Source organism: Erythrolamprus reginae, chromosome 8, assembly GCF_031021105.1.
Source record: "Erythrolamprus reginae isolate rEryReg1 chromosome 8, rEryReg1.hap1, whole genome shotgun sequence".
Taxonomy (NCBI): Eukaryota; Metazoa; Chordata; class Lepidosauria; order Squamata; family Dipsadidae; genus Erythrolamprus; species Erythrolamprus reginae.
Window position 1 is genome coordinate 27,084,316 of NC_091957.1, and position 16,776 is coordinate 27,101,091.

The window sequence follows — 16,776 nt, forward strand, 5'->3', positions numbered from 1 at the left end:
TCGCTGCCGCCTCTCCCTTCAGCTCGTGAATAAAAAGAAGCTTGGGAAGGGGGCTGGCGGGGCGGGGGGGGGCGCGCAGAGAAAGGCGAGGCGAGCTCCGGACGGACTCCCTTAACACGCCCAGCCTGACTGAAAGTTCCCTGGATTGTTGTTGTTTTTCATTTTCTCTCTCTCCACCTTCTTTCCGACCACGCTTTTTTCCGCCTTCCTAGCAGCCCCCCTCCCTCCCTTCCTCCCGTGTCCCCCCCCCCCAAGTAGCACAAAATCCAAAGGAGCCGAGCCGGGGCAAAGGGAGAGAAGGAGAAATCCGCGGCAGCGTGTGCGCCCCGGTGCCAGCCGCTGAATCGGGGCGCTCCTTCCCTCCCCCGCTTTGAAGGAAAGCCGTGCAGGCGCTTCCCCCTCCCCCGGAGGGAAGAGAGGTTCGGGGAGGGTTGCCTTGACCCCCCCCCCCTCACTTCTTTGCCGCTCCGCCTCGAGAAAGGGACCAAAAAAACCCACACCAAAACTCCGGCGCTTCCTTCGCTTCTTCTTCTCCGCCGCCACCGAACTCGGCAATCTGGACTGGACCATGGCCTCCCTGCCCGGGACCGTACCGAGGATGATGCGCCCGGCGCCGGGGCAGAATTACCCCCGCACCGGATTCCCCTTGGAAGGTACGTGGACACACACACACCCCTTTTCCCCTGGGGAAGAAAGCCGAAAAGCTCGCCGGCCCGGCCCGGGATTCCTTGGACAAGAATGCGCCGCCGTTTCTTTTTCTCCCTTTCCCGAGTTTCTTGCCTCCGCAAAGCGGTTCCTTAAAATGCCGCTTCGGCCAGGGAGGGTGGGGGGACGCCGCATCCTTCCCCCTCTTCATGGGAACGAAAATTTCCCCCGACTTGCAACTCCAACCAACGAAGGAACCAAAAGTTTGCGCGCCTTTCGGAATTCCCAGTGGGCTCCGAAGTAGAAGATGCCCGGAGACGGGCGCTGAATTTCGGGGAGAGACGCCGGCCGGGCTCCCTATCGGGTAGAACGAGGGTCTTTCTAATGGGGGGAAAGCTGGAAGGGGGTAGGGTTGGAGGGGCAACAGCTTTGAGCTTCGGACCCCCTCCCCCCCAAATCCCCCATTAATGCGAATAGGGCCACTTGGTAGATTTCGGGAGAATGAAGTGTTGACGCGCAAAATCTCGTTTTTGCTGGGGTTTAGTTGCCATCCGTCTCCTCTTTAAACGAATCTTTACAAACGATCGTGTTTTATTCCATAATTATTGAATATTTTTGCATTCACTCTTTTTTGATTGCTTTTAAGAACCGGGCAGAAAGGCGCGACGCGCGGTGGGCTTTCATAGAAACATAGAAGATTGGAGGCAGAAAAAGACCCCACGGTCCATCTAGTCTGCCCTTATACTATTTCCTGTATTTTATTTTACGATGGATATATGTTTATCCCAGGCATGTTTAAATTCAGTGACTGTGGATTGACCACACAGTAAATCAACAGTAAGATTTCCAAAGGGGGGGGGAAGCGTCGGTTTTCTCTCCCGGCTTTCCCTCTCTCCGAAAAAAATCTGGAAAGAAGGGATGTGAAATTAATCCGAAGGAGACTTCTCGCTTCCACGTCCACCCTCCCTCTCCATCCTCGCATCCTCCGGCCGTTCCGTAGCCGCTCCTCCTCCGTCGAGGCGCCGCTTTGCGGGATTAAAACAAACTCGGAGGGGTCTCTTTCTGCATTTATTAAAGCAAATTGGGTGCCCTTAAAGCGTGCTCAAGTGGGAGCCGGGGAGGGTTGGCAAGGGAGGCGGGAGAGCCACGAGCCGGCCGCGAAAACACACACGGGGCGGCGAGGGATCGGCTTGAAGTGGCTCTTCTGTGGCGAATGGGGAGGAGAAAGTCCGGGAAAAGAAAGGGGGATCAAAGGATTACCAAAATATTTGTACACCGTGATGGGGAATAATGACCGCGAGCCGGCAAGCAGCGGCTGATGGCCCACTCGAGGCTTAGCCGTGGCTAATGAGGTGCCACTCCGAGTGACTTCGAATTAGCGGCGCGTGATTCTCGATTCAACAGCCCAGGCGAGGGCTGGAAACAGGGCTTTGGCGGGCGCGCCAAAGCGGCACGCGCAGAACCGCGCACGTGCATAAACCCTCAATTTTTTTTTTAAAAAAAATTATTATTATTATTATTATTATTATTATTATTATTATTATTATTATTATTATTATTATTATTATTATTATTATTATTATTATTATTATGGTGATAATGAATATGATGAGGCAGCCACAGTGTGATGGCTTGCTCGGATCTGGACCAGCGAGGGGGAGAAAACGAATTCCCCACTAAGCCCCGCGCGGCGCAGAAGCCGCTTTGATTAAGGACGGACTTTTATACTGCTCAAAAAAAATAAAGGGAACCCTCAAAGAACACACCCTAGATCTGAAATATTCTCACGGAATACTTGGTTCTCTACGAAGTTGAATGTGCACAACAGCATGTGAAATTGATTGTCAATCGATGTTGCTTCCTAAGTGGACAGTTTGATTTCACCGAAGTTTGATTTACTTGGAGTTATATTGTGTTGTTTAAGTGGTCCCTTTATATATATTTTTTGAGTAATGTATAATAAGTCAAAATCGAAATTTCTCCCTGGTGAGGAGAGTGGGGGGAAAACCCCTGATACATTTAAATTTAAGGCTGTGCTTTGCAAAGCACAGAAAGAAAGTTGAACTCCGCGGCAGTTTTTAAAATGTATTTGAATTGGCGCAGATGGCGCGGCCCTCCGTTTTAATTTTAAAAATATAATAATAATTAAGAAAGCCAAGCCGTTGCGAAAATCTTTCAGGTTTAGGGAAATCCTTTGTTTTCAAATCGGAGCTGGGTTTTTTTGGCCAATCCGGCTGACAAAAGAAAACGGTGCGCTTTTGGCTAGTTTTCTCCCGCGCTTAAAAAAAAGTAGGAGGGAAAAAAACACAGAAAGGGAAGTTTTTAAAGTGGATAAAAAGATTGTTTCAAATATTTAGGGGACGGGAGGGTGGGAATTGTGTCCTTTTTTCAATCGTATTTTTTCCCCCATTTTGTATTTTTACGGCGTCCAACTTCACCACCGCCACCGAAAGCGAACCAGGTGTTTAATGAAACGGCAACCAGATGTAAACGCTGGGAGCGCAGCTGGGTGTGTGTGGAAACCCCGCGGAAAACCTTTAATAAACCTTTGCGTTTAGGTGGAAAGCGGAGCGGTGGGGAGGGGGCGGGAGAGAACAGCCGCCTACTTCAGAGATGCTCAGAGTGGGCAGCAATACCGTGTTTAATATATTTTTTTAAAAAAACCACGCTTGGTTGAATTTGTTCCACACCCAGGACTGACCCCCGAAGCGACTTCAGGGTAAGTGGAGGGAACTAATGAAAAGGCACTTTTTACGCAACCACATTCAATTAGACCAGGTGGTGTAAAGAGTGGGCATCTTTGGACATAACAGCATTCAACATTCTAGCATAAATAGAATAGAATTCTTTATTGGCCAAGGGTGATTGGACACACAAGGAATTTGTCTTGGTGCAGATGCTCTCAGTGTACATAAAAGAATATATAGATAAAGTAAAGGCGATGCAATTTAGTTCATGGTACCAAATCATCCAGATGTTTAGACTGGCTTTTGTCCAACTAACGAGCCTGGGATGATTATGTTATTATTATTATTATTATTATTATTATTATTGTTGTTGTTGTTGTTGTTGTTGTTGTTGTTGTTGTTATTGTTATTGTTATTGTTATTGACATTATCATATAGCCTGCTGAAAAGCTAGCTGTGGCAGAAAGTTCGCCACATTTTTCTCTTTTTTAGGGCATTTTAATTTTCCCAAAGAGAAGTGTGGGGATTTTTTTCGTTTTCATTGTAGGTTGCGAAACAAATAACGGGGTTCCCATTTGAAAGGGGGATCTGTTTGGCCGTGTTTATTTGAGGCCGCCCGTGGGCTTTGCGAAATTAAGCAAATCAACCCAAATGAGAAAACGACTTTTCCTTGGCTCCTCCAAGGGGGGGGGGGTTGTCTTGGCGGCTGGGTCTCTCTCTCTCTCTCTCCCTCCCTCTCTCTCCCCTCCTTTCCCTCTCCCTCCCTCCCTCTCTCTCCCCTCGCCCTGGACACCCAGCCTTGGTGGATTGGGCCCCTCTACGTTTCTCCGACTTGGCTGGGCTGACTTGAACGAATGCCGACTTGCGATTTCTCCCCCTAAAAGAGACTTTGGACAGACAGGAGGGGCGCCTCTTGCTCCCCCCCCCCCTGCCAAAGCCCCTTTTTCCCCACGGGAAATAAAGAAAGGGGAATTGCAGCCAACAAACTCGAAGCGCCAACTCTTAAAAAAACAGACTCTGAAGAAGGGAACCCCCATCTCCGATGCCCCCCCCCAACACCCATCCATGATAGGAAGAAGAGACCCCTGGGACCGAGGAGGGGAGCTGCCCCCCCAAGCCATTAATCAAGGGGCTTTTAATGGCTGCAACTTCGTAGTCCCACCTCATCCCCCAAATCTCCCTAATCCCCATTCCTGCAAATAGGTTAGGATTCTTTTTCCCCCCCTAAGGAGAAGGGGAGAGAGAGAGGGAGGGGGAGGGAGAGAGAGGGCGGGAGGGTTACTAGGGTCCAGTGCCTGTATTCCATTCTGGTCTCCCCAAAGATAGTGCAAACTATAGTATGGGGCATGCAGAGAAGACAGATGGGGGGGTGTTGTAAAAGGGGGGGGCATTCTGGAAATTTAATCTCCCCCCCTCCCCCGCAAGGACTGGTGAGGAGGCAGCTGCTTGTGCCCCTTTTTTCCTTTCCGGAGAATCAACCAAGGAGGAGCGAGAGAGGAGAGGGGGAGAGGAGACGCCCCCCACACACACTTTGCAGCTTCCCACCTGGAAGATTTGACACCCACACCCACCCCACCCACCCCATAAAAGTGTGCAGGAGGAAACCAACGTTGGCTGCTCCCCAGGAAAGGGGGGGGGTTCGCTTCAGTGTTCTTCACCAAAGCTTTGCAGCAAGGTGATTAAGCTTCCCTCCCCCCCCCCAAAAAAAGGTATGGTGGCCTTCAGAAAGAGACTTGTGTCCACCTCCACTGGTGTGGGGGTCTCTTTGCTGGGCTTGACTGGACCCCCATTCTCAGGCCAGAAGCTGAGCTATACAGAAAGGAAGAAAGGAAGAGAAGGAAGGAAGGAAGGTGAAGAGGAAAAGAGGGAGAAACAGGGAGAACAAGAAAAGGGAAGGAAGGAGGGAAGAAAGAAAGAAAGAGTTAAGAGGAAGAAAGGGAGAAATAGAGAGAGAACAAGAAAAGAGAGGAAGAAAATATACAGTATATCCAATTGGAGAAGCAACCTAGCCTCATCTGCTCCCCTGATTCTGGATGGATGCTGGGTATTCTAGGCCTAAGCAGTGGGGCAGCCCTTGTTGACTGGCCAGGTCAAACCTTGACCTCTCCCCCCCCTCTCCTCTCTCCCCCCCCACTGCAGTCTCAACCCCGCTGGGCCAAGGGCGAGTCAACCAGCTCGGAGGCGTCTTCATCAACGGGCGCCCCTTGCCCAACCACATCCGCCACAAGATTGTGGAGATGGCGCACCACGGCATCCGCCCCTGTGTCATCTCCCGCCAGCTGCGAGTCTCGCACGGCTGCGTCTCCAAGATCCTCTGCCGCTACCAAGAAACGGGATCCATCCGGCCGGGAGCCATCGGAGGCAGCAAGCCCAGGGTGAGTGAGTGAGGGTGGAGGAAGCCCCCCCACACACAGGAGAGGTGGGGGCATTGACCCCCAGGAGCTGATCAGGTGACCTTTGATTGGCAGGGAGAGGAGGGGGGAAATGTCACCAAGTGGCCCTCGAGTAAGACCCACAGGTGATGGGGCAGCTTCCTTCCTGCTGGGTTTGGCTGCTTTCTTCAAATTTACTCTTGGAAAAGACCTGGGCACAACTGGGTCTCTCCCTTGAAGAGGCAAAGCACCTTGGCCTTCCTGAAGAGGTGGGAGGAAGGGTGGCTGAGCCAACCTCCTGGAGAAGGTGGCCGACTAGGTTGAGTGTGGAGTGGAGTTCTTCCAGATCAAGCCAGCTTAGTAGCCACTCCGTTGGTTAGCCTGTAGAAGTGGAATTTAAAAGTGCATTTTTGTTCTCTCCTTTCTTGTTCCTCTCTTTTCTTGTTCTCCCCCCGTTTCTCCCTATCTTCCTCTTCACCTTTCTTCCTTTCTTTTCTTCCTTCTTTCCTTCCTCCCTCCCTCCACTCTCTCTTTTCTCTGTTCTCCCTCCATTTCTGCCTCTCTTCCTCTTCACCCTTCTTTCCTTCCTCTCTATTCTTGTTCTCCCTCCGTTTCTCCCTATTTTCCTCTTCACCTAAATTCCTTCCTTACTTTCCTTCCTTCCTCCCTTCTCTTTTTTCTCTGTTCTCCCTTTGTTTCTCCCTGTCTTCTTTCCTTCCTTTCTCTCTTTTCTTGTTCTCCCTGTTTCTCCCTCTCTTTCTTTTCACCCTTCCTTCCTCTTTCTTTTCTCTGTTCTCCCTCCATTTCTCCCTCTCTTCCTCTTCACCCTTCCTACCTTCTTTCCTTCCCCTCTTTTCTTGTTCTTCTTCCATTTCTCCCTCTCTTCCTCTTCATTCTTCCTTTCTTCTTTCCTTCCTGCCTGCCTGCTTGCCTTCTCTTTTCTTATTCTCCCTCCGTTTCTTCCTCTCTTCCTCTTCATCTATCTTTCCTTCCTTCCTCTCTTTTTTCTGTTCTCCCCCCATTTCTTCTTTCCTTCCTTTCTCTCTTTTCTTGTTCTCCCTCTGTTTCTCCCTCTCCTCCTCTTCACCCTTCCTTCCTTCCACTCTCGTTGTTCTCCTTCCATTTCTTCCTCTTCACCTTTCCTTCCTTTCTTTCTTTATTCCTGCCTGCCTTCTCTTTTCTTATTCTCCCTCTGTTTCTCCCTCTCTTCTTCTTCACCCTCCCTCCCTCCCTCCCTCCCTTCCTCTTGACCCCAAAAGCAGGTTGCCACTCCAGACGTGGAGAAAAAAATCGAAGAATACAAGCGGGAGAATCCTGGCATGTTTAGCTGGGAGATCCGAGATCGGCTACTCAAAGATGGACACTGCGATAGGACCACGGTTCCTTCAGGTGAGAAGAAGCAAGCCAGACCACAGACTTAAGGAACTCTTAAATTCTGCATTTTCTCGCACAGCTCCACAGTAGCAAACGTCCTTCAGTTTAAGGGGGAAACCTTGTAAATGGACTCCGCTCCAGTTAACCCAGCTTCGTGACTTTAGGCCAAGTTTAAACAAGCCACAAGAACTGGGTTTGCACATCTGGAATTTCACTTTTTGTACCAATCCAAACCCTGTAGTTAATTTTGGCCGCAGCCCTGTGCAGTCTCAAGAATATTTGAAAACCTCTTTGGATTTTCAGAAACTTTCTTTAACCTTCATGGGAACTTGGGCTGTACCATTTCAGCGTGGAAGGAAAAATTTTCCTTCAGCCATAGATTTTCTGGTGAGGTTCACATCCCTTGAACCAAACTGGGACCGTTTTTGGTAGAAGTGGCATAGGTAGACTCTTGACATCTGAAGAAGTTGAATCTAGAAGCCATGTTTTAACTTCTTCTTTATTGAGGAAGGCCAAAGTTGCTTATGGTTGACTTTTGAAATGAAGATCAGTGGCCAACCCTTTAGCCCAGAGTTTCTCAACCTTGGCTGTTTGAAGATGTGCTGACTTCAACTCCCAGAATTCCCCAGCCAGCAATGCTGGCTGGGGAATTCTGGGAGTTGAAGTCCACACATCTTCAAACAGCCAAGGTTGAGAAACACTGCTTTAGCCCGAACTTCAGTGCAGTATATCAAAATTGCAAGATTCTTTCCCCCGCCTCCCCCCCCCCCACTTGCAAGTCAAAATTTTTAGTCACGGCTATTTGAAGATGTCCTTGCAGGAAACAAAAACTTCCTTTTAACATTTTTAATTTGTTCCCCTCGTAAGAAAAGGAAAAATAAAAAAGGAGACCATTTAAAGAAAGCAGGCATGATCTGAGAAAGAGGGCCAATATATTTCTACCGTGGGACCCTGCAGAAACGATTTGGCTGGCGAAGTGGCTTAAAGACCAGCCTTACTCGGATGCAGATAAATATCACCAACATTAATGTTTAAGATTATTAATGTTTAAGATAATCAGGCAGTAGGGAAAGCAAGTAAAATGCTTGGCTGCATAGCTAGAGGTATAACAAGTAGGAAGAGGGAGATTGTGATCCCGCTGCATAGAGTGCTGGTGAGACCCCATTTGGAATACTGTGTTCAGTTCTGGAGACCTCACCTACAAAAAGATGTGGATAAAATTGAATGGGTCCAAAGATGGGCTACAAAAATGGGGGAAGGTCTTAAGCATAAAACTGATCAGGAAAGACTTCATGAACTCAATCTGTATAGTCTGGAGGACAGAAGGGAAAGGGGGGACACGATCGAAACATTGAAGTATGTTCAAGGGTTAAATAAGGTTCAGGAGGGAAGTGTTTTTAATAGGAAAGTGAACCCAAGAACAAGGAGACACAATCTGAGGTTAGTTGGGGGAAAGATCAGAAGCAATGTGAGAAAATATTATTTTACTGAAAGAGTAGTAGATACTTGGAACAAACTTCCAGCAGACATGGTGGTTGGTAAATCCACAGGAACTGAATTTAAAAATGCTTGGGATAAACATAGATCCATCCTAAGATAAAATACAGGAAATAGTATAAGGGCAGAATAGATGGACCATGAGGTCTTTTTCTGTCGTCAATCTTCTGTTCCTATGTCTATTTCCTTGCCAGAAGTTCTGTTGAACTAGTATTTTTACAATGTGCATATTCATAAAAGTGTGTGTGTGGTTTGGGGTGGTTGGGTTTTTTTTTTTGTTATTTTTGTTTTTACAATTAAAGATTGATAGCTCCTAGCTTCCCACACCCTTAATAAAAAGGAAAGAAACCTCATTTGATTATTAATATATGTGTCCGGTCATCCATGCAGAGTTATCTTACCTTCTACGAAAGAAAGCTGCCTGGACAAGAGCCAGAAACGTTAAAAAATACACACAGTAATCTTAACTGACAACCAAAATATGAGTCCAAACCATTGCAAAGCCACTTGTGGTCTCCCATCCCACTGATGTATTTATTAGGACGAGGTTTTGTACAAGGCAGGAAGGGGTTTTTTTGAGATGCTCCCAGCCTTTACACGGCGGAGCTGATCCCTGTTGCATTTCCCCCCCCTCCTTTTTCAATTTTCTCTAGGCCTTGATAGCCATTCTGGGTTCCACCCCCGTTTGTTTCATGGTTCTGCTTTTTTTTTTAATCCTGAAAATAATCGCTTACAGGCAGGGGCTCCTGTAGCAAGCAGCCTGTTGAAAAAGATTCTCTCTTGGAGAGGTTTGGCTGCGGTGCGCACCCGCGGTGCATTCAAACCAGGGCTCCCGTCGCCTGTCATCTATTCCTTGGGTTAGTGTTGCCGCCAGACTATTAATTCTGAAAAGTAAATAAACAAATAAGCTCTCCTTGAGCCTCTTGACACAGGGACAGATAAGATTGTAATGTCCAAGAAAGCACCTATGTTTACTCACAGAAGGAATTAGCCTTCCCCCCCAAAAAACCCAGCAGGGGATTAAATAGCAATGTGTAAGGGCTGCTGTTTTTATTAGACGGAGGGCGTTTATTACAGAAGCAAGCGGACGCATTTTAATCCATCGCAATTAAATGGGTAGCTGCTGCAGCACTAAGGCCTGGGTGAGTTTCAGCGGGTTTGTTTGCAAAACCAATTTCATTTCTGGCTCGTCCTCCAAGCTGTTTGTGGATGGAGTGTCATTTTTTTCTTGGGTGTACATGTATGTTTGAACGTCGCCAGAAATCTCTAAATCCTACATGGGAAGAAACCCGAATATGCCAAGACCTTCATACCAGTACCTGTGAAAATCTACGAAAACAAATATTATAATATATATATTATATATATATAATATTTGTTTTCGTAGATTTTCATGAAATGAAAATCACACACACACACACACACACACACACACACATATGCATTTAATATATTTTGCTGATAATGAAAAGGAAGGGAGACTACATATATATCCTGTTTTCCCCAAAATAAACATCCCCTGATAATAAGCCCAAACAGGCTTTTGAGTGCTTGGCAATACTTATTTCAGGGTTCAAAAATATAGATACATAGATAGACAGACAGACAGACAGACAGACAGACAGACAGACAGACAGACAGACAGACAGACAGACAGACAGACAGAGACATTGTGTGTGTGTGTGTGGTGTGTGTGTGTGTGTGTGTGTGTGTGTAACATATTTTTGCTGATAATGAAAAGGAAGGGAGACTACTGTAGATCTATTTCGGGCTTATCTGCCTTCATCAGGTAGCCCACCCTTACTGGGATTTTAACATGGGGCTCTGCCTTGTAAGACAGTGGCCTTAGCCTCTAGGCTACAGGCTCATCTCCTGTATCAGCTTGTACCAGGGAAGGGTTATGTGTGATTTTTTGTCGAGTCACCCTGGTATATGGAAGGAGCATCACAGCTTTCTTTTTGCCTCCTGGCCCCACCAGTGGCCATATTCCAAGGCAGATAAGCTTTTTATAGCCGACAACAACTATAATCTATAAGTGTAACAACATATTTTTGCTGATAATGAAAATGAAGGAAAACTAGTATAGATCTATTTCAAGCTTATTTAGCTCTCATCAGCTAGCCATACCCGTACTAGGATTTGAACCTGGACAGTCTGCCTACCAGGCAGTAGCTTTTAACCTCTAAGCCACAGGTTCTCCTCCTGTCTCAGCTTGCACCAGGGAAGAGTTATATATGGGGTTTTTCCATTGATTTTTAAAAAAATTCTGTGATTCGACGGGAAAAAATAACAGCCATATAGATATGATTATTTACCCTTGTAAGGATATGGCTAGCTGGTGAGAGCTAAATGGCTTGAAATGGATCTATACTACTCTCCCTTCCTTTTCATTATCAGCAAAAATATGTTACTTACATGTGTGTGTGTGTGTGCAATATATTTATATTTATATTTATATTTATATTTATATTTATATTTATATTTATATTTATATTTATATTTATATTTATATTTATATTTATATTTATATTTATATTTATATTTATATTTATATTTATATTTATATTTATATTTTTTATATTATTTATATTTATGCACTGCTCAAAAAAATAAAGGGAACACTTAAAACAACAAAATATAACTCCAAGTAAATCAAACTTCTGTGAAATCAAACTGTCCCCTTAGGAAGCAACACTGATTGACAATCAATTTCACATGCTGCTGTGCACATTCAACTTTGTACAGAACAAAGTATTCAATGAGAATATTTCATTCATTCTGATCTAGGATGTGTTCTTTGAGTGTTCCCTTTATTTTTTTTTGAGCAGTGTATATATATATACAAAGCAGAGAAGTCAAAATATGTTTCCATTGATTGCCAACCTGCCTTCAGGGATTCTGACTTCAACGTTTGGCCAAAAGTTTGAATAGAAAGTTCTCTGTAATTCTTGATCTAGATTTCCTCTTCACACTTAAGAGGATGGATGCTATATTCAGTAAATTCTATAGTCTGATATTGTCTGTTTCTTTGGGTGACATCTTAAAGTTTGGTTTGTCACTCTTCAAGTCTTCTGCATCAATAGAAGCCTCCAAATGAAACAGTGGTTCTCCTAAAATTTGCTGATGGGAACATCATTCTCCTCAGCTTCCAAACACAATCATTTTAGGAAATGCTATGGATGAATTAAACAATGCATCCTGAGGGTTGGGGTTTGTGGGGTTTTTTGTGCATGGAGTTGTTTTTAGTCAGCATGCTGGCTGAGAATGATCTGAACAGACAGATGGATTGAGATGTCCTCCTTTCCCAAGGTCATGGAGGTAGTCTCTTGGACAGGAAGGCAGGTAACCAGGCGTAGAAAGAAATCAATCCACTTGGTTGGCCATGGAATTAATTTCTTGGTTGGTTCGGATCTTCAACAGGAAGTCTCCAACCATTTCAACTTTAAGACTTGGAGATTCCAACTCCCATAGTTCATCAGTTGCTGAGCCTTCTCTTCCTCCTCTTCCTCAGTCGCTGAGGAACTCTGGGAGTTGAAGTCCCCAAGTTTTAAAGTTGCTAATCCTGAGCTAGAAGATAGGCCTTGTCCCGCAAACTGCCAGTCCAACAACCCTAAATTGGTCAACCAGGTGAGGGCCAGACTATCTACGAGACCAAGACCGTTTCTTGCCACTCACCTCCCAGAGACCAATAAGAGCACACAGAGGTGGCTTCCTCCAGGTCCCGTCCACTAAGCAATGCAGCTTGGCGGGGCCGTGGGGTAGGGCCTTCTCTGTGGCTGCCCCAGCTCTATAGAACCAACTACCCCCCGATGTCCATACTGCTCCCACCCTACTGGCCTTCCGTAAGACCACAAAGACCTGGCTCTGCCAGCAGGCCATGAATTGTACATCTTTCGTAGCCAAACTGTATGAATGGTGTTTATGTACGTGATTATGTCTTTTTATAATAAATGAGTTTTATCATGGGGTTAATTTTAGATATTATATTCGACTTCTCTTATTGTTTTGTATCTTTTGTACTGTATTATTATTTTGTAAGCCGCTCCAAGTCCTTCAGCGTTGGGCGGCATAGAAGTTGAATAAATACATAAATAAATAAACCACGTTACCAGGTCATCAGAAGATGCTGCAACCATCTCAAATCTAGATCAATCCAGAATCTTCTTGTAACTTTTCTCCAATTCTAGGCCGCTGTCTATTTAGGGTGGGGGGGCTCTTTGGGGTCCCCTCCCCTTCCCTTCCAAACCAGCTTATATGTTCCTCTTCTGTCTTTGACTGTCTGAGGTTTAGTGAGTTCGATTAGCCGTGTGCTCCGAATCAAGTTCGGGAAGAAAGAGGAAGAGGAAGATCACGAGAAGAAGGAGGAAGATTGCGAGAAGAAAGCCAAGCATAGCATCGATGGCATTTTGGGGGACAAAGGTAGGCAGAGTTGCTTAAAAAGAAACAACCAACCTCTTCTCTTTTTTAAAAAACAAAAGTTTAGAAGTTCTCCTCTCAATCTCCCTGCACTGTTTTTTTCCCCCTGGGTAAATGAAATTTAGGTTTCCTATGTGGGATGGCTTTCTATATATACCGTTCTACTTTCATGCTATTAATTTATTTTCCTCGCAACGATCAGTAGAGAAATTCTATAGGATGCTTTCAAGATTTTCCTTCTTTTTACAAACTTAAAGTTTTTCCCATCTCCCTGCTGGATGCCTTAAGATAGATGGACAGCTGTTTGTCTGAGCTGGCCTAGGGTATCCTATCTGAGCAGAGGGATGGACTAGAAGACCTCCAAGGTCCCTTCCAACTCTGTTGTTTGGTACTCTCTTCAGTTTGCTATTCATCTGGATTAAATTCTGCACGTTGGGACTCTTGAGTTATCTAAGATTTCTACTTTACTGGATTCCCTGAGACGCTGGTTTTCTGTGGCTGGGGAAAAGGGGCAGTTTTCGCACCAGAAACCAATGATCTTGTGGCGATGTTGAAATTGTTGCTTTTTGTTGTCGCCCTGAAACAAAAAATAAGTACACTTGTTTCCAAGGATTAGTTCATCCTGGTGGCTAGTTCAACATAATACACTTCATTTAAATCAAATGAAGAATCGTCTGCCCCCCACCCCACCCAAGCGAGTTACAATTTCAGGAAAGAGGAAATCTGTGTAAACCAATAAGCAAGAATCATTATTGTGTATTCCAGTTATGTGAAAGGGTGTGTTTGGTTTCAATTTGGATGTGCCGTTTGGACAATGTTTTACCTTTTGTGGTGGGGTTTTTTTTGAGGAGATGAGTTGTTTGCTTTAATCTATGAAGACATTCTCAGACAGGTGACATTTAAACTAGAATAAGACCTTTGAGAAAGTAATAAAAATCTTGGATGTCATTTTCTGACACTTTTAAGGAATTAACTAAATGTTAACAAAATTGGAAGTATACAAAGTCTTGGGTAGTATCTTACAAGGCCTTTCCCCCCAATATTTTAAAGCTCTAAGAAATCAGATACATATATACTGCTCAAAAAAATTAAAGGAACACTCAGATAGCACATCCTAGATCTGAATGAATGAAATATTCTCATTGAATACTTGTACAAGTTGAATGTGCACAACAGCATGTGAAATTGATTGTCAATCAGTGTTGCTTCCTAAGTGGACAGTTTGATTTCACATAAGTTTGATTTACTTGGCGTTATATTGTGTTGTTTAAGTGTTCCCCTTGTTTTTTTGAGCAGTATATATATATATATATATATATATATATATATATATATACATACATAATTTTGCTGATATTGAAAAGTAAGGGAGACTAGTATAGATCTATTTCAAGCTTATTTTGCTCTTATCAGTTGGCCATACCCTTACCAGTATTTGAACCTGGGGAGTCTACCTGAATATAAAATACAGTATATTTAAGACCAATTGACCTCTTTCTCTACCTGTTTCATATTCTAGAAGACCATTAGGGTTAGTATATTTTCCAGTTAAATGGGGTGGGTGGGAGAGACCTTTAGCAGAAATTAATGGATTTTTAAAATATATATATTTAATTTCAATTTATTTTGCATTGGAAGTTTAGATGCAGAGTTTATTAAAGACACTTCTTCATTCGCTCAACTGGGGCACTGTATAAATTCCTGAAACATTGAGATTTTAGACATTTTTACATTTCCTTTCCCAGTTCGAGGACTTTAGAAAGCCTACAAACTCGGGGGGGGGGGCAGTATTTTTTTTTTAAACAAAAAACAATATATTTCACACTTTAAAAAAGCATGTTTGAATTCACAATAATGGAGAACCAACCACAATTAAATGTTTACAATAAACTCTTAAGAAGTCTTGAACGTAGGTGAGAACACAGATAAGTTTTAGATATTAACACAATAATACAAACAGCACAATTCTCCCTATGGACTTCCACCTTGGTTTCCTTTCTTTAAAAAAAAGTAACATTTGACCCGATACTAGGAGAATTGCGATCCCTTCAAAATAAATAAATCACACCCCGTAAGTGGTTGGTTTTATTTTTTTTTTCAAAAACCAAACCAGAAGCAGGAAAAAGGACGAGGAAAGAAGACTGGGGGGAAATAGAGGAGGAAGGAGGGGAAATGATCTATAACTCACCCCCGAGAAACTCTACATAAAATTGGGAGAGACGCAAATTGGCCCCCAGAGGGAAATCTCTGTCATTTATTTTTTTTGAAAGCTTGACTGATCTTTAAAGACAAATCTCCAACAGGCCGCTAATAAAAAAATTGAAAAGGGAGGGGTTTAGTTTTTAAAAAATCCTGCGAAGGGAGGGGGGCATCTTGGCGAAACCCACTGAGGTGTTGATCCCTTGTCACCTTTAGCATCCGAATTGAGAGTGGGGTGTTGTGTATGCCTGTGTGTTCAAATGGGGGGGAGGTGTTCTGTGGGGGGGGGGTTTGAATTTTTTCCCCTCCTTTTTTTCCTTCCTCTTTCTTTTTTCTTTTTTCTTTTTTCTTTTTCCTTTCTTCTTTTTCCCTTTCTTCTTTCTTTCTTCTTTTTTTTCCCCTTTTTTCTTTTCCCCTTCTTTTCTCTTCTTTCTTCTTTCTTTCTCTTTTTTCTTTTTTCCTTTCTCTTTTCTCTTTTTCCTTTTTTCTTTTTTCTTTCTTCTTTTCCTTCCTTTTTCTTTTTCCTTTCCTTTCTTCTCTTCTTTCTTTTTCCTTTTTCCTTTTTTCTTCTTCTTTTCTTCTTTCTTCTTTTTCTTTTCTTTTCTCTTCTTTTTTTTCTTTTTTTTCAAAGTTGAAAGGGAAAACGGGGGGCGGGCGGGGCGGGCGGCGCGGGGAGGGGGTGTTGGACTCCGGCTGCCCGGGAAGCGGAGTCACTACGGATCACTTGCTTTGAGAGTCTCGGCGCGCGCCCCCCATTAAATGGCTCTGTTTAAAGCGATCAATTCCGCTGCCTGTTTTCTTTCTAGCCTTTTTAAAACGGTCCCCAGAAACCTCCCGTGACAGCTGATGGATGCGGGGGACCTGGGGGGGCGGCGGCGGGAGGGGGGGTTGCGAGACATCAGATTCAATTATTCGCGGCTATCGTTCGGAGGAGGAATCCGAGAGGGACCCCCCGTTAAACGCTCTTTTAAAAAAAAACAAAAACAAAACGGATTCTCCCCGCATTTGGGGTGGGGGGGCGGTCAGACGAATTTAGGGGGTCATATTGCAATCGAATGGAACCTCAGCCCCCCTTCTCTCTCTTTCTTTCCTTCACTCTTTCTCTCTTTGATGTTTCTCTCTCTCTCTCTCTCTCTCTTTCTTTCTCTCTTTCCTTCTCTTTCTCTCTTCTCTTTCTCTTTCTCTGTCTCTTTATTTCTTTCCTTCTCTTTTTCCTTCTCTCTCTCTCTCTTTCTCTCTCTCTTTTTTCTCTTTACCTCTTTCTTTCTCTCCTCTCTTTTCTTCTCTCTTTTCTTTCTCTTTCTCTCTGTCTCTTTCTTTCCTTTTCTCTCTCCTTCCTTCTCCCTTTTTTCTTTCTTTCTCTTTCTCTCTGTCCTTTCTATTTTCCCTCTCTTTCTTTTATCTCTCTTTCTCTCTTTCTTTTTTTCATTCTCTCTTTTTCTTTCTCTCTCTTTCTGTCCACCTTTCTTTTTTCTCTTTCTCCGCTCTCTTCACGCTTTTCTTTGCTCCCCTCTTTTTCTCTTTTCTTTTTCGCCTCTCTCAAAGGAAAATTACTTTTTAGTGTGTGTGTGTGGGGGGGAATGTTT

At 44.2% G+C, this 16,776-nt stretch overlaps 1 protein-coding gene across 2 annotated transcripts in view; it reads left to right on the forward strand.

Annotated features, from left to right (window-relative positions):
• The first annotated feature begins 568 nt into the window (after positions 1 to 568).
• PAX7 (paired box 7) overlaps positions 569 to 16,776 on the forward strand; it is a 124,165-nt gene continuing 107,957 nt past the window's right edge. The window contains exons 1-4 of one of the 2 annotated variants that reach the window (XM_070759401.1): positions 569 to 653; positions 5,472 to 5,707; positions 6,964 to 7,093; positions 12,860 to 12,994. In XM_070759401.1, coding sequence (XP_070615502.1) covers positions 569 to 653; positions 5,472 to 5,707; positions 6,964 to 7,093; positions 12,860 to 12,994 — 586 coding nt within the window. The remainder of the gene's footprint in view (positions 654 to 5,471; positions 5,708 to 6,963; positions 7,094 to 12,859; positions 12,995 to 16,776) is intronic. The other variant, XM_070759400.1, reaches the window with a different exon arrangement.